General features: G+C 44.5%; 1 protein-coding gene across 2 annotated transcripts in view; it reads left to right on the top strand.

Moving 5' to 3' along the window:
- Positions 1 to 23,661, top strand: part of SPATA18 (spermatogenesis associated 18) — a 50,275-nt gene that overhangs the window by 11,136 nt on the left and 15,478 nt on the right. For both annotated transcript variants that reach the window (XM_090035917.1, XM_090035918.1), the window contains exons 2-4: positions 6,251 to 6,356; positions 6,481 to 6,596; positions 9,175 to 9,293. In XM_090035917.1, coding sequence (XP_089892043.1) covers positions 6,251 to 6,356; positions 6,481 to 6,596; positions 9,175 to 9,293 — 341 coding nt within the window. The remainder of the gene's footprint in view (positions 1 to 6,250; positions 6,357 to 6,480; positions 6,597 to 9,174; positions 9,294 to 23,661) is intronic.

The raw sequence follows: 23,661 nt of genomic DNA on the forward strand, positions 1-23,661 counted from the left end.
TGCTCAGTTGAATTTTGGAACTTAACTATTGGGTGTTGCCCAATTGAATGTGGAGCTGATTTGGCCTTGAACAAGACAATAATGAAAATAGTTTGTATTGTATATAATCAGGTATTAAAGTGCTGCTTGAAAGTGTGGTTATGGACTACGTGTGTCAATGCTTGCAGCAGTTTCAAAAAAAGGTAACATACATCAACTTGGGGTGAACAAAGTGTAGGGGTACTATATGCAAATGGTTACAGCCATGTTTAATTTTGTGGTTATTGTTTTCACATTTGTTCCTTGTTTCTATGTGCTCCAGAGGAGCAGGGTCTGGGAGTAAAGAGAAGGGAAAGCGGTTGCCAGGGGGAAAAGGTTGGGGGGAAGTAGAGAGCAAAGAGGCTACCTGACCTTCCAGATTTATTTTATCTCCTGTAGCAGTGGGAAGGGGACAAATTCAAGGCAAACCTCCAATAATTAGATTCTATACCTGGAAAAGTATAACACATTTATAAATTGTCCATATATAGAATCTAATTATTGTTGGGGGGTAAGGGGGTGTCTTATAATCAGGGTCATCTTCTATTCAAATAAATATGCTATTCAATTATCTTTGGTATGTGGTGCCTATGACAAATATTGTGGAGGAAAAGCATGGGACTGAGAGCAGTATAAATCATTAAAAAGGGTTGATGAGTTGAATGAGATGACCTTTCCATTGTCCTCCCTAAAACTTTCCCTTTTATTTGTTAATTTTCAGTAGTAGGCACTGTATTTTTATTATTGTCTGTTTAGGGCTCTGCTTACCTTGGTTAGGTGAGAATGAAGTAACTTAGAGGGGGTTTAACATTTTTAATATTATTTACAAGTATGAAGGTATTACTCTTCCATAGGTTTTGAAAGATGATTATTTTAAATGAATATAGTTGATTGAAATAGCCATGGGGACAGGATTGATTAAACTCTGGTTAAAATTCATATTTTCTTCTATTAAATTAAAATAAATAACCTAAAATATGGAACAATGCAGTGAAAGGGCACAAAAATCAGACAATTTAAAGTGGAGCACTTTTTGTCTGAAATCATAGAATTGTAAGGTTGGGAGGGACCTCAGGAGGTCATCTATTCCAACCCCCGGCTCAAAGCAGAACCACCCCCAGCTAGATCATTCTAGCCAAGGCTTTGTCTACCTGGGTCTTAAAAACCTCCAAGGATGGAGAGTGGCCTGAAGATGGCAGTCTGAAGAAAATTAATGAATAGGGAGGGCCGGAAGAGTTACAGGTGGGAGAAAAGTGAGAGCAGAATCTCCAGCCACCTTTCTGGGATCTTTCTGAGGAAGGTAATTTAGTAACAGACAGAGTAACACAAGAGAGCATAGCTGCAGAGGGAATTTCAGAAGGACAGAGACAGGTTTCAGTAAGAACAGGAACTGGAGGAACTCCCTGAGCTAATTAAGATTGTTTAGCCCTTCAGGGCAGTGACAGTGGAGTGGATCACAAGCCAGACCCCCACCCCCCCTAAGCATCATCACATGCCACCAACTGAATGTACATTCAGGCCTTTGAATACAGCTAGTTATTTTTTGGCCTTGGACACCAAAGATCCTCCCTACGGAAGACTGCCATTGCTCCTGTGTCTTCAAAATTCCAGCAACTGTATCTGGATATCTTTAACTATCATTTCCCCAACCTGCATTTGGGACTGTTGAATCTGTACTATATATATGAAGCTGCTCATTTGAGCACTTTGATACTCATCTGTAGTGCTTTAGCTCCTGCTTCAGTACTTGTTTTTCCTGAGATTTGTCTCTCAGCAACACCCTCTTCTTTGTTCCTTTCTGTTCTTATTGCTTTTCTATTTTCCTTTCTCTATTTTATTTCCCCTCTTTTACCTATAGTTCCTTGTACTTTGGGAAGAAGCAGTTATTGGATTCAGAGGACTCTTCTGATACTAATTACAGCTCCACTATTAGAAATGCCAGGCAATGATTTTGAAGAAGATAGGATCTTACTTGTCTTCAGTTATTACAGAAACTTTTAAAGACAGTTAAAAACAGTTCAGAAATGTAACTTACAATTAAGAGATTCTTAGGACAAGGAACACTATCCAACAATGTTTCCATTTCTTTGTATTCCCTTTCTGATAAAGGTGTGGTAGACCATTTTTACAAGGCTAGGATGGTTGTGCAAGGCTAAGGGAACAGTAGATATTCCCGGAGTTTCCACTAACTGTGTTATCTACCCTCTTGACAAGAGCCTGGCTGGACAAATTTATGGTACTGCGATCAGAAACTTCAAATAAAACTGGAATATATTTGGATCAAAGTTTTATCATTAGATGGCCAGAGTCTTCTGAATCATGTACTAGTCCATCAGAACCAAGAGCTGGGTGGAATAATAGAGGAAGTTTTGCTAGATTTTCTTCCTTGAAGGAAATTCTTGGAAGAATAAAGAAAGCTCAGGGTCTGCCCCATATAATGGACACCTTGTTTAGGAGCGTGTAGGGGCCTCCTTACAAAAGGAAAGGGTCCCTCCTCCAAGAAAGGGAAGAGAGAGGCAGAGAGGCTCCCCTTCAAAGGTGGCTTTGCTATCAGCAACTAGCTTTCTGGTATCTCAGTCCATATCTTGCGCATAGTAGCTGGCTACAGTGCACCCAGAAGTGGAAAGTTCTTGAGCTCTCTGACAGCAAAAATGGAATGATTTTTTGAACGGTCTTTTAAAAGTAAGAAGACCATAAAGTCCATGTAAACGTTCTTGTTAATTAATTCAGCTGATTGGTATCCAACTTTTATTTTCACTTCATAATAATCCTACCCCAGTCTCCTACCTCCTTTCCAACTGTTATGCAGATGCAAAATTTGAACTAAAGAATTGATGGACATAGTCATGTTATATTATAAACACAGAACAAAAAAGGTGGTACCCATCTCAGAAACTTACAATATAATGAGACAAGAGTCAGCATTTAGATGCAGACAGATGGAGGAATACAAGGAAACAGTGAGGCCGTGTAGGTCAGCATGGTACTTAGTAGTCATACTATAATACTAATTTAACATTGTTAAGTTTTTCTATTTCCATCATGGCAAAGGAGAAAGTGTTTGAAAATCTTAACAGATGGACTATGGAGGCTGTCATAAGAGGCCAACTGAGGACAGGCTGTGCAGTGCTTTGAAAGTGAAGACAAACAACTTGTGTTTGAGGTTATAAAGAACAGGGAACCAAAAGAGGGAGCCAACATAGAGAGAGGGATGACATGATCAAAGGAACAAGATAGAAAAATTATTTTTGCCACAGTTTTCTGGATGGATATGATCAGGGCAAGACTGTATGTGGCATAGCCAGCAAAAAGGAAGTTGTAGTAATCAAGATGTAGGGCAGTGGTTCTCAACTTCATTAGACTCAAGGCACCCCTTAAATACCAGCTCTTACCTCTTGCTCACTTTTTGACAACGGAAAAATGAGAGACCAATTCTTTTGTTGCAAAGAACTCAGAAAGCCCACAACAGGTCAGAATGTTTTTGACACTATAGATTCCTATTAGAAATCTCTAGGTCAGGGATGGGCAAAATAGGGCCTGGGGGCCAGATCTGGCCCACCAGACCATTCTATGTGGCTCATGGGGCCCCTAAAAAATTAGAAAATTAGTATTTATTTGCTCCTAAGTGCCTGTCAAAGATGACAGGAGCCAGGGGCAGTAGGACCCACAGGAAGCTAGTGGCAGGACCCAGCAGCAAGGTCTACCCAGCCCTTGCCCCCCAACCAGAAACCCCTGCCTAGCAGTGGCTTCTGGCCTGGGACCATGGGGCTGTTCCTGCTTCCCTGTGCTGGAAAGGGAAATGTGGCCCTCAGCAGTTTGCCAAAACTCGGTAAGCGGCCCTTCGCCCAAAATAATTGCCTGCCCCTACTCTAGGTTCATCTTGTGAATCATGCATAGATGATTTTACACTTAACAGTGCTAATATTGCACAACACCCTTAAAAGAATCTTAGAGTACCCCAGGGTGCTGTGGCACACTAGTTGAGAATTACTGATGTAGGGTCATAATGATAGGGGTTTTAGCTATGTGGATGGAAAGGGAAGGCTGTGTCTTTGAGTTGTTAGAAAGCAACTAGGTATGTTTAGTTTAGAGAAAAGGAGAATAAAAGGGTTATGATAGCAATTTTCAAATATTTGAAAGGTTGCCACAAAGAAGAGGGAGAAAATTTATCTTTTTTTCTACAGAGGTCAGGGCATGAACCTGTAGCAGAGTGGTTTTAGGTTCACACACAGGAATTCTGAACTTTAGGAACCATAGGACAATGGCACAAACAATCAGGAACTTTGTTTAAACTCTCTTTTATTGGCGATTTTCAAGAGTAGGCTTTATAAGTATTTTTCTGAGATGGTTTAGGAATGCTGCATCTGGCATTTGAGTGGGAGTCATATTAGATGACCCTTGAGGTTTTATCCAACACTTTTGTTGCACAAAGCGGTTCGTTTCTCTGGAGGCCCGCAAAAATCACAGACACACAAACATCAGCCGGTACAAAAGGATGTATTTGTTTGCGAACAAGGTCAGAGTGGGGCATTGATGCCCAAATCAGCTTCTGACCAACTAATTGTGTTTGCAGGCGGAATTTATCTTCTCTCTCCTGAGCACGTGTGCAGACACTGGAACTCTTACAGCTACTTCCGTTTCATACAAACATACATGTAGTTACATCATTACATACATCGCATGTATAGTATAATTAGCTACTTAAGTATGCAGGGTGGAGAGGTAAATATGTATCAGCTTATTAAGCATGCTCAAAAACTACAACAGTTCGCCAAAAGTTTACACTTCAAGGCCATAGATAATTGAATTTTAGCTCCTGCAATCAGCATGAGAAAGACTGAGGCGGGTGAGGGGGGAGAGAGACTGAGGCAGGACTGGGGGAGAAAGAAATACTGCCAAAGACTCCTTTCTTATCAGGTGCAAGATGCAAGCTGCGCATTTCTAACAATATTCCATTTCTAACACTCTGATAGTATGAAAGGCCATGTCTGGATGAGCGTGGATGTTTGGTTCCTTGGGGACAAATGGCGGTGCACCTTGTCTCTTACTGCTAGTTGTTCCTGGGGAATGCCCATGCCATGCATGCTCTGGCACATGGCAGATTACCCTGGGTGGGATAGGAGAGGCTGGGGCCAGCACTAGTCTGGTCCCAGCAGCCTTACCTAGGATACCGGGGCCCTCCCAGGGCTGCAGCTGGGGCAATTTTGTCACTTGGAGCCTGGCTGGCAGCTGCAGTGCACTGCCCCCACATGTGCCATTCCACCTTTTTTGCATGTGGTTTTTTTTTTTGATCCCTGGATATCCAGGGGTCGCTTTCCCCCTCCCCCCATACTGCTTCCTTGTGGCGCAGAAAACAGCTGAACATGCAGTATGTAGTGCAGCAGATGTCTGCAGCATTACATGCTGCATGGTCATGCTCATCTGAATGTGGCCAAAGAGTCTACAAGATTTAGATATTGCTGAAGATGAAGACAAAGGTTGGAGTTGAAGATGGTGTTTGAGTCATGTGATTGGGTGACATGCGGTGATAGAACAATGAGGTAGTAGGGTAGAGCTCTTCACTACAGTTTTAGTAACAACGGTAGTGGCCTGGAAAGATTTCAGTTTCATTTGAGGCATGCATTCAAATCTCTGAGCTAGCTGACTGATTTCTATATTTTTTTTTAATGCTTTTTGTGTCAGGGACATAATGCTAGCTTCTGTTGGTCAAATTGTGTTCTGGTACACAAAAAGCTGCATGAAATCACATGAAAGCCACTGTTGAAAAACAACAAAATAATCTGCTCAGTGTATTCCATGTAACATGTAGAGTCATACTTGGCATGTGTATAGGGCATTATATCTAATGATTTAATGGCCTATTTAATGTTTTTAAAAGGTAGTAAATTTTCATGGCATTTCTATGAGATGTAAATCTTATTATACCTACTTTATGTATAGGAGAAGCTAAGACAGTCATGTAAGTGATTTCCATCTGCCAAGTCCTCGATAGAGAACAGAACTTGGAAGTCTGACTCCAAACCTTCTGATCTAATTATTATCATTACATGCTTTTCTCAATATTGAGAGCATGTGAATATCCAGCTATGGTATACTGATTGTTAAAAAAAACCAACTGCAGACATAATCTAAGAAAAACTTCTGATGTCATGTTCAATGTACACTGTAACCAGAATTATTTAGAGAGGTAAATACCAAATATATCAAATATTTGAATGCTGCTTCTTTACAGATTAACTCTTGTGATCAGAATCTGAACCGATGTTGTGAAATCATAGAAATAAACTCCATGATACAGGGGCAACTCTTCACCATCCTCAGTCAAACAGCCCGAGAAGGTGAGAGTGTTTTTGTTTTTGGCCCCAGTAATTAGTTCATACAACTCCATTGTTTTTTTTAATGCTGGCTAAGGATTTATTTATGCATTTTTCTCACATATTTCTGTTTTATGTATTATCTTAGGTGGGCATTATGCAGGTGTAGAAACAATAAAATCTCGTCTTTTGCCATGGCTTGGAACTTGTTTTTCCAGTACTGCTTCAGGAAGGCCCTTTGAAACCAATCTCTCTCTCATTCAGGTATGCACATTTTTAAGGCAATAGAATGACATTGATTAAAAGCTTTCCTACAATTAAGAAAGAATCTCTTTTAATAACTGTCTAACACTCTCACAGTTTGCCTTGTGACAGTTAAAACAATTAGGTAATTTTTATAGTAGCTTTAAGAGATAAGTGAAAAAAGTCATTGAAGTTAATTTAACCAGACTGGCAAACTAGGGCTTATGCTGTTTCACAAAGAAAAGTGTTTTTTGTTTTTTTTTGTTTTTTTAATGGAGTATTTTGTCTTGTTGAAGAAAAGGGCTGTTTCTGAAAATGTATATATCAAGGTTAAGATATATATGTTAGTTCTGATCTTGCATTTTTGTAGGAACTGTGGAGGGGTTGAAAGAGGAGTGGCCATGAAAATGTCATGCCATTCAGTTGTGATTTCTTTTTCTTCTTGGCATTTATATTTTTTACGTTATTTGTATGAGTTTTTTGTTTTTAATGGCAATTAATATAACTCATACTACTATAGTTATCCTAGCATTAAAGGCAAGAATAACAGTGATGTATATTTCCTTAAATTTAATGTATTGTTCAGCAGAAGTTAAAGCAGAAATGGCATTAATGACAGTTCTACTGGAGAGGCAGATCCTCTGGAAGAAAAGAATTATATTAGCTGATGGTCAGTTTTAGGAAAAAGTACCATATTTTCTCACATATAGCGCACACCTTTTTTAAAAAACCAGCTGCTGGAAATTTAAGTATCCATTATATGGGAGAAAATATAAGAGCAGTTTCTGCCATTTACCAGACAGAAGTGAAAGTAAGTTCTGCACGCTCCACAAGGAGAAGAGCAATGAGCAGTTTCAACTCCCTAGGTGCTATTATTTGGGTGCTTACTCCCAGGAAAGATCTTTTCAATTCGTTCTGCCTTTCAGGGTTATAAGATCTGCCATTCTGCCTCTAAGGGCTGCTTACCGATGTGAAACCCACCCCACCAAAATCCAGCGCTTTACTTTCATCTTGGCATGCCCCCATGCCAAGCACAGTACATACCCAGAAAAGAAAGTGTGTCAAGTCTGACCTGGCTCACCCAATGTCTATATAGATTGCACGATTCAACGGGGCTTTTTGGCACTTCTAGCTAATAGCTGATTGATCAGCTATTAGCTAAAAGTGCCCAAAAGCCCTACTGAAGTGTAAGATCTATACAGATGCTAGGGACTCAGGTCAGACTGATGTGCCTCCTCTTTTGGTAAAGCACTGGGTTTTGTTTGTTTGCTTCCATGTCTGTCAGTGGCCAAGGTGCTTGTCTTATCCTGGGATGCGCTGTATGTGAGAAAATACAATGTTGAAGACTGGTATTTCAGGGTCTGCTTAATCCTCCTGATTTTTTATTTTATTTTAAAATGTTATTAGTTTATTATTTTAAAATTTAAAGGGAATATCTCTCCCAAATAAGTGAAACATCACATCCTTAGGAGCTAGGATATGTTTTATTAAGCTGTCTTGATGGTTAAATTGAAAATGGTGATAGAAAGAATCTGGGTGTTAATAATAGTTTTTTCAATTGCATTTGCACTCCAAATGAGCACTTTTAAAAAGAGAATTAAAGACCATTACACAACTACTAGTCTATTTAGACCTGTATTGGACCAAGCAGAGGTCCTCAGACAGTTACATGTACAAAAACATTCTTTTCAATTGTAATAGATTTATAAAATTAAAAAACCTCTTGCTTTTTTTTTCTGTTTCACCTATAAAATAATGTATGAAAAATAAATTCATAAATTAAAAAAAGCTCAAAATTAATTGTTGGAACATTTTGACGTAAGAGTTTATAAAGAAAAATTGTGGACCAAAGTTTGATATGGGTTTGTATGCCTGTTTACAATGCATGTCTTCTAATGAAATGGCAAAGAAAATGAGAAGCACCCCAAATGCATAACTTTTTGCTGATGTAATTTAATCTCTCTCTCTCTGTCTTGTGCTCTCTGTGGCCTCCTCTAGATGTTATTTATGTAGTGCTACAAAATTTATAGCATTACAGAAAATAAAGTGTTACGGGCAGCCATTAGTTAAAAGTCCCCCCTGGCTGGAGCCAAACAAATTCATGCTCTCTGGTCAGAGGGTGATAGGGGGCTGCTCCTTGGCTCCCTCTGACCCCTTGCCTCTTCTCCCAGAATTTTAAAAGTGTATAAGCAGCTCAGGACTGGGAAATAGCTGACTGGGGTGTTTCTGTTTCCTAGTTATGTCCCCTGCCACCACTGCAAGCTGCCTTGTCCCTGTTGCTGTCCATCTATTCAGTGGACAATGTGTGCAGGGCAGCTCATTGTTGTGAGGGAGAAAAGGAGAGCAGAGCACTGCGGGATAGTGGAGGGTCTAAGACCTGACCACATGTTAAATTTGTCTCTGGACAACAAAGAAATTGCTGTTTGAACCAGCAGCTTCTTTATCACATTTTTTGCCATTTTTGTGGTGAATCACTGTTTCAGAAATATTCTTTATTGCTACATTGGAGAAACCTACAGATTTTCATAAATGCCAAGGGAATGCTTTATAACTTGAAGGCACAGTAGTCCAAGAGTGTGATATCTGTATTTTGTTCTAGGATTCAGTTGAGAAAGAAAGGCAGCTGAGAGAATTTGCCAGCACAAAGAACTATGAATTGCAAGAGCTGGAGAAAGAACTGAACTCCACACGTTTGCAGCTCAGCCATGTCCAACAAGAGTAAGAGATCTATGTATTTTTCAACACAGTTTTTTTTCGCCTAATATCTCATTTTGATTTGTAGAGTTTTGCAAAATGTTTCATTTTGTCTGGTAATGAGAATTTCAGAACATATCTAGAGTCTGCATTTTCTAAATTTGACTATTGGATTGTATACCAAAGGCATTAAAAGTCTTCTAAGAAAATAATGGAAACCTTAGATTATCTACTTGTTTGCAAAGTTAAAATTTAAGATGTTTTTGTCTGCCTCAGAGATAACAGGCATGGCAGGAATAAAACGTTTTGTACAGAGGCAGATCAGGGGTGAGGGGAGGTGCACACAAATATTGCAAGAGTGCATCCGGGCAGGGCGGGGAGGGGTGCTGGCAGTGACAGCAGCATTTCTAGACGGACAGTGCTGAGGGAGTCAACTGACTTCATGGCTTATTATAGCGTACATGATCCCTGTTAATGACTGTCTTCTTTTTAATGATCTTGATGTTTCACCAGTCAAGCTATCTTTTGTTCTGCAATTCTGCTGCCTGTTAGCTGCTCCTGGTAATGAAGTTCCTGTTTCACAGCCCTGCAGATGGTTTCTAACTCATTCCAGTCAAGTTACATTGGTTTTTACTTCACTCTTAAACTGAATAATACAGGCCTAAGCCCCTAGCATATTTGTAAATCTTCTGGTTTATTTCTAACAGAAGATAATGTATTGTTTCATATTTGATGTACCTCACCATGTGCACCCCCTTCTCAAAATTCTAGACCTGCCATACTTATGTCTATATTCTGGGTAGACTTATTTAATACAGATTCTGTACTATCAGTTGCAAAAAAAGTGAGGAAGTGCATACTGCATGTACTATATATCGGATATTTGCAATATGTGACATTTGATATAAAAAGGGTGGCTGAAAAAATGCTAGTAATCTAAAAGAATGCCTACTCACAAAAATGCTCCTCAGTAGCTAGAAATATTAAGAAACAGAAGAAAACCCCTCATAGAAAAACTCTCATGATCTTGATCTACCAGGATTTGTCTTCATTTAAGGACTGGGGCAGCTCCTGTGCCTTTTGTGAGCTGTATCATGTGGGCAGTCTTCCAGGATACAGGCCAAGGTATCAGCTTCAGCAGGGCAAGAGGTGCACAGTTATGCATCGTCCACTTACCAGTACTCTAATATTTGGAAATAATTGTCCTGAACCCACTCCTATTGAGGTCCATTTAAAAATTCCTATTGACTTTAATGGTACAGGATCAGGCCCTGTCTCACCAAGAGTCCTCCTACATGCATCAGATAAGATGGGCAGCAAGAGATTTGAGGGACACACTTCAGTTGCCTCAGGAATATGTGCTTTTTGCCACAAATTGTTTCCTTTCAAGTGTCAGCAGTGGGCAGTCATAATGGTAGAGTCTCTTTGACACTGAAGTGGCTATTTATATTTATATATAGTTCAAATTGAATATGTTTTGAAAAGTCAAGCTATTTATCTGAAGTTTAAGACCTTAGCATTAGCAAACAATTAAGCTCTTATTTGCTCACTTGAGCAACATACTATCTAAAAATAAGATTTGTGTAGGTGCAGTGTAGCTCTTCCTGTAATGCTTTCTATATACATTTTTTTTTTAAAAAAGCTGCAAAGAATTAATTTCTCTGCAGGTTTATTTTTTAACCAATTATAATATCTTTTTGTCCTTTAATTGGAAAATTCTTATTACACCCTAAGCCAGCAATTTTATGACTAGAGTACTGAGGGATCCTAGTATGCTGCCATATCCTTTGAAAGGTACCTTGAGGTGTGAGGAGATAAGAAGATGAGTGAAGGGTCAGGCTTGTCCCTGCCTGGCCAATCTCCTACCCCCACTTCCTAGCCTATCTGCAAGGAGTGGCTATAAATATATAAGTATTATTTCTATAGTAATTATTATACTGTACAGCCCTCCTTGCATATTGTGTGTGTATAGTTTTTGAAATTGGGTGCCACTCAGTTCACAGAAGCCATGAAGGGGTGCCTCAAATCCAGTGAGGTGTGCTGCAGGTCCAAAAAGGCTGAGAGCCACAGCTGTAGGTAATGTAGAAGAAAAGTGACCAACCTGGAATTGGAAGCAGGGGTGCAGAGAGTTGGTTATAGCAAGCAACAGCTTCTAACAATACTGGTAGGGAAAAAGGGAAGGGATATCTGAAAAGGAATTAGAACATACTACCATAGTTTTCTTCTTCAATTCAAACTCTCATTGGCCATGAAAATTGCTTTTACTTGCCATCCTCAAAGCTTCATAGAACACCTCTAGGCAACATATCTGCATAGTTATTATTCTTCTGTGTATACATTTCCTTATCCTTGTACATTAATCAAGTAGCTGAAGTATGGTAGGCATAAGGGATTCTTAATTTTTATCGTATATATCATTTTGTAAGTTGATACTAGGATGGGATACTAGGATGGGAGAGTATCATTGAGTCCAGTCCCCTGCCCCAGGGGCAGGAAATCAACAGGGAACATCATAGGATCCCAGCAAGATAAACATCCAAATGTGTTTTGAAGGCATTCAAAGTGGGTGCTTGAACCACCTCTGGCAGCAGTCCGTTCCAAACCTTGCAGGCTCAGACAGCGAAGAAGTTCTTTCTTGTGTCCAGCCTGAACCGGTCACAGTGGAGTTCATGACCGTTCGATCTTCTCGTTCCTTGGTTGGCTCTGGTGAACAGTCGTTCCCCCAGATCCTGATGAGCACCCCTGATAAGCTTATAGGTGGCCACCAGATCACCCCTGAGCCTGCGCTTTTCCAGGCTGAATAGCCCCATTGCTCTCAGACTCTCATCATAAGGTCTGTTTTCTCAACCTCTGATCATGCGCATGGCTCTCCTCTGCATCCTCTCAAGCTTCTCCACATCCTTTTTGAATTGCAGAGCCCGAAACTGGACACAGTACTCCAGCTGCGACCTCACCAAGGCTGAGTACAGTGGGAGAATGACATCTCAGGATCTGCTTGATAAGCATCTATAGATGCAAGCCAGCATTTTGCTCACTTTACTAGCTGCAGCATCACACTGAAGGCTCGTGTTCATCTTCTGGTCAACCATAACCCCCAAGTTCCTTTCATCTGTAGTGCTAACCAGCGTAGCACTACTGAGCCTATAAGCATGGTGCAGGTTTTTCCTCCCAAGGTAGAGAACCTTGCATTTTTCAGTGTTGAACACCATCAGGGTCTCATCCACCCATTTCATGAGTCTGTCCAGATCCGCTTGGATCACCCTCCTGTCCTCATGTGTGGATGATTTACCCCAGAGTTTGGTGTCATCAGCGAACTTGGCCAGTCCACTTCTAACACCAATGTCCACATCATTGATGAAGATGTTAAACAGTATAGGCCCTAGGACAGAGCCTTGTGGGACCCCACTGGTCACAGCAGACCAAGACGATTGGCTCCCGTCAACCACCACCCTCTGGGTCCTACCACAGAGCCAGTTCCCCGGCCAGCGGATTGTAGTGACGTCAAGGCTGCAGTTAGCCGGTTTAATCAAGAGGTGATTGTGGGATACCAGATCGAAGACATTTTTAAAGTCGAGGTATACGACATCGATCTCTTCGCCTTTGTCCAGGTGATAAGTCACCTGGTCATAAAAGGAAATGAGATTAGTCAAGCAAGATGTATCCGCAACAAACCCATGCTAGATATCCCTCAGGATATTGCTTTCAGCTAGTTTGTTAAGAATGGCCTCCTTGATAATTTTTTCCAAGACTTTCCTCAGTATAAAGGTCAGGCTGATGGGCCTGTAGTTTGCTAGATCTACTTTCCTCCCTTTCTTGAAGATAGGTACCACATTGGCCCTCTTCCAATCATCGGTCACTTCACCAGAGTACCAAGAGCTCTCAAAGATCCATGCCAGGGACTGAGCTATGATGTTCGCCAGCTCCCTGAGTACTCTTGGGTGTAACCAATTAGGGCCGGCTGACTTGAAGGTATCCAGCCTGTCGAGGTGTTCCTTCATGAGGTCAGCTTCAAAGGAGGGCAAGGAATCTCCCTTCCCCAGGCCTCCCTGACCCATAGTGGGCAGGGCCATCCCATGGGGCTGATGAAAAACTGCCGCAAAGTACCCATTTAGCAAGTTTGCTTTTTCCTGGGCATCAATTGTCAGTTGTCAGTTGCCCCATCTGGTTTAGCAGGGGTCCAATGTTGCCCTTGCTTTTCCTCCAGCTCCCCACATATCTAAAAAAGGACTTTTTGTTTTCCTTGATATTTGTAGTTAGCTGGAGTTCCATTGCAGCCTTGGCTTTCCTGATTTGCTCTCTGCAAGTCCGGACTAAAGCAGAGTATTCTCCTTCGGTGGCGGTTCCAGTCCTCCATCCTTTATAGGTCTTCCTTTTAAGATGCAGGAGGTCCACTAGTTCCCTGGAGAGCCAAGGGGGCTGCTGTGCCCTTCTGCTGCCTTTCCTCTGAGACGGGATGGACTTTGCTTACACATCTAGGATTGCTCCCTTGAGGAGCAACCACACATCCTGAACTCCCCTCTCCATTGTGACTTTTTAGGGCCTCTCTGACAAGTCTCCTTAGCTTGTCAAAGTCAGCTTTCCTGAAGTCGAGGACTTCTGTACAACTGCCTGACTTGCCAGCTTTGCGGCAGATGGTGAAGGTGATCAGTTCATGATCACTGTCACTCAGCTTCCCTTCAATTGTTAGGTTGCCAGTTAGGTCATCCCCGGTTGCCAGTACAAGGTCAAGCAGTGCTTTACCTCTTGCCGGCCCATAGACTTCCTGCGTCAGATAGAGCTCATCCACACATGAGAGAAAGCTTTGCAACCACTTAGATTTGGCCGAGCGCTTCTCCCATGAGATGCTGGGGTAGTTAAAGTCTCCCACGACAACCATACACTGGGATTGTGCGGCCTCAGCCAATTCCCTGGTGAACTCCTGGTCAAGGTCTTGACTCTGGGTAGGGGATCTATAGTAGACCCCCACCATAGTATCCCCTGTGCTGTGTTCCCCACGGATTTTAACCCAGAGGGTCTCGAGTTGTCCACTGCGGGTGTCAGTGTCAGCTTGCAGGGACGCATAGCTTTCCTTGACATAGAGAGCTACGCCCCCACCTCTTTTGTCCACTCGATCCCTCTTGTACAGGGTATAGCCGTCTATACCCATGGTCCAGTCATGGGTGGAGTCCCACCAGGTCTCTGTTATCCCAGTGACATCGTAGTTCTTTGCATTTAGAAGGAGAACAAGTTGCTCCTGTTTATTCCCCGGGCTGCTGGTATTTGTGTACAGACAGGAAAGTGTCCCCTTAGGGGCTCTTGCCTTGCCTACATTTTGTTCCAGGGCTGGGGCTGGAGTGGGATCCCTTATGTGCCTTAGCCTGCTGGCTTTGTAAGGGCCACTCAGTGGGCCAGCAGCAGCAGTAGTTCCCCCCCCACCCCCCGGCGGGGTTTTTTTAAAGCCCAGTGGAGCAGGTTAGCCAGTCTAGCTGAGAAGAGTCTCCTCCCCAAGAGGTGGAGGCCATCCCTTCCCAACAGCTCACTGCCTCTCTCTCCAAAGAGCAGACTGTGGTCATGGAAGCCAAAGCCTTCCCGATGACACCAGTGCTGCAGTCTTTGGTTGACTATGTGGATCCTCCTCTCCCTCCTCAGCCCATAGCCTGAGACTGGGAGGCTCAAAGAAAACACCACCAGTGCCTTCAGACCCTTTAGCCCTGCACCCAAATCCCTGAAGAGCCTTATGACCTGGCTAGGAGCATTCTGAGTTGTGTCATTGGTGCCCACATGGATGAGGAGCATGGGATAGCGGCCAGTCGGCTGGAGGAGTTTAGGGATCTTCTCTGCAACGTCATGGATGTGGGTCCCGGGCTAAGGGATCAGGGCAGCAGATTGCCCCCTCAGTCCCCCTCAGGATGGAGTCTCCCACAACAAACACTTTGCGTTTGATCTTGGGGAGAGTGGGGACAGTAGCTACAGGGTCCTCTGTGTTGCCTGCGGGAGCTGGCAACTCAGCAGGCTCTGCTGGGGCTGCAAGAGGCTCATAGCTGTTGCAAAGCTCCAGCAAGGCAGGGGCCTTGGTGCGGTGGGCCCTGGGGCCCTTGACCACCTTGGTCCAACCCTGTGGCTTGACAATAGGGGAGGTCCCCGGGTCCTCCCTTGTCCTGGAGGGAGACCGTGGTCTACCCTCCACCTCCCAGGGGAGAAGGGCCTGGCAGTAGGAGTCTATCTCCTGCTCACAGTCCCTGATGGCACGCAGTCTCTGGACTGCGGCCTGGAGCTCTTCCAGCTGGCGCACCAGAGACCCCAGTAGGGAGCAGACCCCACAAGGGGAGGTGGCCATGCTCCCGGGCTCCAGAGCCTGAAAAAGGGACAGGCAGCCCCCACAGCTAAGATCCAAAGGCTCTGTCTGCATGAAGCCTGGAACCATGGGCTCCGTCTGAGTGGCCGTCTCTGAGGTGCTGGGGGGGGGGCCGCAGACCCCAAGGGGACCCTCAGGGTGTGACGCGTGCCCATCTATGTCATGCTGCTGGTGGGCTGGCTATGGCTTGGACTGTTTGCTCTGGGGGACTCACGAGCAGGGCCTCAGGCACTCCTGCTCGCCCTTCTGCGTGAACTCCTGTGCTAACTCTCACGCTGGGCTCAGGAGTGCGCCTGTTTGCATGGCCTGTTTGTGAGGCTCCGGTCGTGAGGCTCCCTGGGGGGCTGGGCAAAGTAGGAGCTGGGGGGGGGCGCATGACCCTCCTCAGTCCACTTAGCCTGCTCTCAGGTGGCTAGGTTCCTCCCTCCATGGGCCCCTGATTACCTGCCAGCAGGCTGGGGCTTGTCAGGGGTCCTGGGGTCGCTGCTGGGGTCCCTGGGCTCATGAGGGCACAGTGGGCTTACACCCGCGTCTCTTGCACTGGAGCCGGGACTCTTCTGAGGCTTATTGCATTGCTGGGCCCTTTTTAAACTGTGCACATGTGCAGAAGGGCCGGCCAGTGCCTCAGTGGTTTTGGGGGGGCTAATGGGGGTCCCTCCCCCCCACCAAGGGAAGGAACAGGTGGGTGACTTCCCCCTAACCTGGCACGCACACCTGCAGGGGGATTGTGCAGCTCCCTGTGGGGCTGGGCCAAGTAGGAGCTGGGGGTGGGGGACGTAACCCTCCTCAGTCCACTTAGTCCGCACCCAGCTGGCTAGGTCCCTCCCTCCATGGGCTCTTATCATAGAAGTAGGGTCGGAAGGGACCTTGTAGATCTTCAAGTCCGACCCCCCGCCCGGGCAGGAGAAAAACTGGTAGTTCAAATGAGTCCTGCCAGGTAGGCATCAAGCCTCTTCTTAAAGATCCCCAGGGCAGGAGCCAGCACCGCTTCCCTTGGAAGTTGGTTCCAGCTCCTAGCTGCCCTGACTGTGAAGTAGTTCTTGCAGATGTCTAATCTAAATCTACTCTCCAATAATTTGTGTCCATTATTCCTTGTCATGCCAGGGGGCGCTAGGGGAAACAGTGTCTCCCCCAAACCCTTCTGGTCCCCCCTAGTGAGTTTATAGACAGTCACCAGGTCCCCCCTCAGCCTTCTCTTGTGAAACCTGAACAGGTTTAGGTCCCGCAGTCTTTCATTGTAGAGTCTGCCCTGTAGTCCCCGGATCATGCGGGGGACCCTTTCAATGTTGTCCACATCCCTCCTGAAATGGGGCGCACAGAACTGGACACAGTACTCCAGCTGTGGCCTGACCAGCGTCGGACAGAGGGGGAGGATCACCTCCCTGGCTCTACTTGAGATGCACCTGTGGATGCATGACAAGGTCCAGTTAGCCCTGCCGACTGTGACCTCGCATTGTCGGCCCATGTTCATCTTGGAGTCAGTAATGACTCCAAGATCCCTTTCTGCCTCCATGCTCTCCAGAAAGGAGTTTCCCATTTTATAAGTGTGCTGCTGGTTTCTACTGCCTAAGTGAAGCACCCTGCACTTGTCAGTATTGAAACGCATTCTGTTTATGTTAGCCCACTCCTGTAACCTATTGAGATTTTGCTTACCTGCCGGCAGGCCAGGGCTTGTCAGGGGTCCTGGGGTCGCTGCTGGGGTCCCTGGGCTCATGGGGGTGCAGCGGGCTTACACCTGCGCATCTCACACCAGAGCCAGGACTCTTCTGAGGCTTATTCCATTGCTGGGCCCTTTTTTAACTGGGTAGATGAGAATGTTGGCAGGAAGACTAGAAAGGGAGGATAGAAAGGCCATGTGGTAGTGGAAACAAAATACGTTTAAAAGGGAAATTGAGAGGATTTTTATTTTATCTTGTTCTGTTCTTTTCAGTTTACTAATGGAATCTTAAAATTAAGAAATAAGTCATAAAACCCTGTGCTTTTCCGCTCCTTGGATACTTTTGAACTGTCAAAGAAGACCCAAGCATTCATTTAATTTAGGGTTGTTTAAAATTCTAAAGTGTGTATTAAGGTTTTAGACCCCTGCTTCTTATAGATAAACAGTTTAAATTTGAAGAGGATTCATCCTTACATCTTTATAGTAACCACCATTTTTAAACTTGACTGGTTATGATGTCATAAAACTTGTGTGTAAATTCTTAATTGTTTTTCTGTGCTATGTTTTTTTTCTATATTTCAAGGATATCATAAGAAAATCATACAATTTTTTGTTGAAACTATGCAAAATATTGCTTTGAATTATACATTTAAGATCATTCCTTGTGTTAAGTAACAACATTTTTTCCGATTGTGTTTAAAACTCAGTTTGCTTTCAGGACAGGTGTATATATGCTAATTATTATTATTATTTTGGGAGACTGAAGTTAGCAGAAACTCAGATAATTATCCTAGAACTTGTTTCTGCAGAATCCCATTACCCCTGAAGTTATATCCCTTTCATGTATTGGACAAAGTAGCGCTTAGAAAGAATAAGTTCCCCTCCCAGACAACTGTATAAAAGCTCTCGTTTGGCTTTTAATATGGTGCAGTGGCCGTAAAAGGCAAAAAAAGGTAATCTCTTCTTTTGACTGACCATGTAATGCTTTGATTCCTTAAGTTTGCTGTCTTTTCATAAATCACTTGGATGAAGCAGATTCCAAAAACATATAACCTTTAATGAGGACACTGTTTCAGATCCTAGTGGGTGATAGCCTACTAACTTTAGGTGTGACTAACATCTTAGGAATTCACAATCACTATGGCAGGACAGAGAAAGAGATACTATTTCTTAAAATAACCAGTTAAGACCAAAGAGCTTTTGTTGAACTAACTGCCTGTGTGAAGCATGGAACACTAACCTATCATCAAAATGGTATACTCTATTTAAAAAACTAAATCACTGGCCACTGCACTTGCTGAAGTGTTCAAGTACTTTTCAAGCCCCAGGTGAAGCACTTGACAGTCATCTAGCCTGTAGAAAAGGTGGTATCAAACAGTGGCAAGGTTTGTAACAGCAATAAATTGTCTCAGCTTAAATCCAAACACCAGAGCAAAAAAAGCATTCTGCTTAACTTCTTCCATCTGGAATTCCAAGAATAATAATGGAATCAAAATTACAAACCATATGACAAGATCAGTTATAAAAGGTACTGTCCTAGTTCTGGTCCATTTATCTAGATATTTTCTGTCTGGTAACATAAAAACTGCCATGTATTGGGTCAGACCATGGGTCCATCCTGCTCAGTAGCCTGTGTCACAAATTGGCAGAGAGTGGATGCTGCAAGGGGGAGTGAACTGGGTATGACCAGAGGGTTTTTTTGTTTGTTTTTTTCCCATTGTTCCTCTCACATTTTTAGCCTTCAGCATTTAAAGTCTAGAAGGTTTTGATCCAGAGGCTGACATCTAACTCCCATGCTTATTGGTATCTCTTTTATCTTAGAATCATAGAAAATTAGGGTTGGGATGGACCTTGGGAGGTCATCTAGTTCAACCTCCTGCTCAAAGCAGGATTATCCCTAACTAGATTGTCCCACTCAAGCCTTTGTCTATTTGGGGCTTAAAACCTCCAAAGATGGAGATTCCACAACCTCTCTGGGTAACCGATTCTATAGGGCTGTGCAAAGCTTCGGTCACTGATTTGATTCAGTGGAGATTTGGCCTGATTTGGTGGCCAAATCTCTGAATCCGAATTGAATCAGGAGACCCTTTAATCTTTCTGAATCAAATCAGAACCCTCCGAACTGATTCTGAAAGAACTGATGATTTGGACACAGACACAGCTTTTTTTTTTTACATTCCTCTAGGTACCAGGCAGCTCGTGAATGCTGCAATGGTGGGGTGGATGGAGCGTCCCACTGGAGTGTGAGGGAGTCCCCAGCACGCTCAGCAGCAGACCCAGATGTGGACCAGAAGCACTTCTGAGTCCACTGAGGAGCGTTCAGGGGGGCCCCCCATAACCCCCCAGCTTGGTGACTGGTGCCTCCTGGGTTGGGGGGGGAGCACCTGGGGTCCCTCCTGTGGCCAATCACAGAGCCAGGCAGAGGCGCAGGGCCCCGCCCCCCACTGCGCTCCTGTGGGATACTCCATCCACCCCAGCATCACAGCGTTCACGAGCAATGCCATTGAGATATGTAGAAAAAACATTTAAAGCTGTGTCTATGGCTGAATCAGCTGATTCTCCGAATCAGCATTGAATCTTCAGCTTTGGATTCAGCCAAACTGAATTGGGGTCAGTGATCCGAATCAACGAATCGAATCACTGTCCCTGATTTGGGCTGAATTCGAATCCAAATTGAATATGACCCATTTTGCACACCTGTACTATTCTAGTGTTTTACTACCCTTCTATTAAGAATGTTTTCCCTAATATCTAACCTAAACTTCCTTTGCTGCAACTTAAGACCATTGCTCCTTGTTCTGTCATCTGCCACCACTGAAAGCAGTCTAGCTCCATCCCCTTTGGAACCAGCCTTCTGGTAGTTGAAGGCTGCTATTAAATTCCCCTCCTTCTCTTTTGCAGACTAAATAAACCCAGTTCCCACAGCTTCTACTCAGAAATCATGTGCCCCAGCCCCCTCACCATTTTTGTTGTCCTCTGCTGGACTCTCTCCAATTTGTCCACATCCTTTCTATTGTTGGGGGTCCAAAACTAGACACAATACTCCAGATGTGGCCTCACCATTGCCAAACAGAGGGAAATAATCACTTCACTCATTCTGCTGGCAACACTCCTACTATGCAGCCCAGTATGTCATTTGCTTTCTTCACAACAGGGGCACTCTATTGGGTTATATTTGGCTTACTGTCCACTGTTACCCCCAGATCCTTTTTTGCAGAGCTGCGGCTTAGCCAGTTGGTCCCAAGCCTGCACCTGTGCATGGGATTGTTCTGTCCTACATGCAGGATTTTGGGCTTGTCCTTATTGAACCACATGAGATTTCTTTTGGTCCAATGCTCCAATTTGTCTAGGTTTCTCTGAACCTACCGTCCAATGTATCTACTACTCCCCCAGCTTGGTGTCATCCACAAACTTGCTGAGGGTGCAATCCACCCCATCTTTCAGGTCATTGATGAAAATACTGAACCAAACTAGCCCCAGGACTGACCCCTGGGGCAGTCCACTTGATACTGGCTGCCAACTAGACATTGAGCCCCATTGACTACTACCGTCTGAGCCTGACCATCCAGCCAGTTTTCTAGCCACTTTACAGTCCAGTCATTCAACCCATACTTCCTTAGCTTTCTTCCAAGGATGTTATGGGAGACTGTTTCAAAAGCCTTGCTGAAATCAAGGTATAACACATCCACTGGTCTCCCCACATCTACAGAGCCAGTTATCTCATCATAGGAGGCAATAAGGTTTGTCAGGCATGACTTACCCTTGGTGAATCCAGGTTAACTGTTCATAGTATCATAGTATCATAGTAGCTAGAGTCGGAAGGGACCTAGGTAGATCATCTAGTCCGACCCCCTGCCTTGGCAGGAAAGAGCACTGGGGTCAGATGACCCCGGCAAGGTGCTTATCTAACTTCCTTTTAAAAATCCCCAGGCTAGGAGCCTGCACCACTTCCCCTGGAAGCCGGTTCCAGGCCCTAGCCGCCCTGACTTTGAAGTAGCGCCTCCTAATATCTAATCTAAACTTACCCTCTGCCAGCTTGTGACCGTTATTCCTGGTCACTCCTGGCAGCGCACGGGGGAACAGGGACTCCCCCAATACCCGCTGATCCCCCCTGACCAGTTTGTAGCAGGCCACAAGGTCCCCCCTTAACCTTCTCTTGTGGAGGCTAAACAGGTTCAGGTCCCGTAGCCTCTCCTCATAAGGCCTGCCCTGCTGACCCCTGATCATACGAGTGGCCCTCCTCTGGACTCTTTCCATATCGTCCACGTCCCTCTTGAAGTGTGGCGCCCAGAACTGGACGCAGTACTCCAGCTGCGGCCTGACCAGTGCCGCATAGAGGGGGAGGATCACCTCCCTGGACCTGCTCGAGATGCATCTGTGGATGCATGACAGGGTACGGTTGGCCTTCTTGACTGCCTCCCCACACTGCCGGCCCATGTTCATCGTGGAGTCAATGACGACTCCAAGATCCTTTTCCGTCTCCGTGCTGGCAAGAGGGGAGTTCCCCAACCTGTAAGTGTGGTGCCGGTTCTTCCTCCCCATGTGCAACACCTTGCACTTATCAGTGTTAAACCCCATCCTATTCTCATCCGCCCACTGTTGCAACCTGTCAAGGTCAGCTTGTAGCCTATTGCACCCTTCTAGTGCACCCACATCCCCCCACATCTTAGTGTCATCAGCAAACTTGAACAGGGTGCTTTCTACCCCCTCATCCAAGTCACTGATGAAGATGTTGAACAGTGTGGGCCTGAGGACCGAGCCCTGCGGAACCCCACTGCCCACGTCCTTCCAGGTCGAGAAGAACCCATCCACTACCACCCTCTGGGTGCGGCCCTCTAACCAGTTGGCGACCCATTTGACCGTGTGGGCATCGACACCACAGTCTCCCAGCTTTTTGATGAGGACAGGGTGAGAGACAGTGTCGAAAGCCTTCCGGAAGTCCAGAAAGACTACATCCACAGCAACCCCTGCGTCTAATGATTTGGTGACCTGATCGTAAAAGGCCACCAGGTTGGTCTGACAAGACCTGCCACTGATGAACCCATGTTGGTTGCCCCTGAGCATGCATTCCCCCGCAAGGCCCTCCTGGATGTGTGCCAGGATAATTTTTTCAAAGAGCTTACCCGGGATTGAGGTAAGACTAACTGGCCTGTAATTTCCCGGGTCCTCTTTTTTTCCCTTTTTGAAGATAGGGACCACATTGGCCCTCTTCCAGTCCTCCGGCACCTCACCAGAGCACCAGGAGTGCTCATAGAGCCGCGCCAGGGGTCCCGCAATGACCTCGGCCAGTTCCTGTAGAACCCTAGGGTGAAGATCGTCCGGACCAGCGGACTTGAACACATCCAGCCTCTCCAGAAGTACCCTAACTAACTCCTCGCTAACCCCTGGCCCAGGCGTGTCTCTCCCGGGGCCCGAGGGGGGCCCAGCAGGGAGGTGGCTCAACTGGTCCCTATTTAGGAAGACAGAGGCAAAGAAATCGTTAAATATGTTAGCTTTGTTCCTAATCACCTTCTTCTCTTCCAAGTGCTTTGAAATGGATTCCTTGAGAGCCTCAGTTGATCATAACTCATTTTTATTCATTCTGTGACTCCTTCTGAAACTAGGTAAATAAAGATCATTGTATCCATAAAAATGACAAGCTGATGTAGAGCTGAGTGTCAACTGTCTGTTTATAATAGTGAAGGACAAAACTACTCACAGTCTCCTCCATGGTACATAACATTTATATTGAACCTCAGATATGAGAGGACAGAACTGTACAAAAGTCTTTTGGAAGAATAGAGAGGTCTTCTCCTTGCCACTTGTTGGGATTTATCAAGGGAAGAACCAGGTTATAGGGCTTTCTCCTGGACTCTCTTGTCAGTTTGTTACCACAGCTAAGCAGCTGACAGGATCAAAGGTTGAGGATAGGCACAATAAAATTGCCTATCTCCAGAGTTAGGGGGAGAGAGTATCTCAGTGGTAAAAAATACCATATACTTCAAACCAATGTTTTAGGATTGAAGAAAGGAGGAAATTATTGATCCTATAGTAATTACAAACACTGTAAACATCAAATAGTAGGGCTGCGTGAAGCTTCTGGTTGTGATTCGGTTCAGAGAAAATTTGGCCTGATTCAGTGGCCAAATCTCCAAATCCAAATTGAATCAGAGTTTATTGCATCTCTTTAATTTCAAGAGTAGACGTGCCCAAAGCTGATATTAGTTTGATATGAAAGGTGACTGGCCAGACAAGGAAGAGAGAGTGGTTTTCATTGTTTATATCTAATTTCTTATAGTGTTTCAGGCAGAAGATTGGGTAGATTTGTACTTTAATGTTCCAACTAAATCAGAGATGCCTAGCTTGTAAGCAGCAGCTTGCTTCATTAGATACTGCTTATGAAAGCTTATACATCTGATTTA

This window comes from Crocodylus siamensis, chromosome 2 (genome assembly GCF_052110815.1).
Source record: "Crocodylus siamensis isolate JL-2025a chromosome 2, ASM5211081v1, whole genome shotgun sequence".
Classification (NCBI taxonomy): domain Eukaryota; kingdom Metazoa; phylum Chordata; order Crocodylia; family Crocodylidae; genus Crocodylus; species Crocodylus siamensis.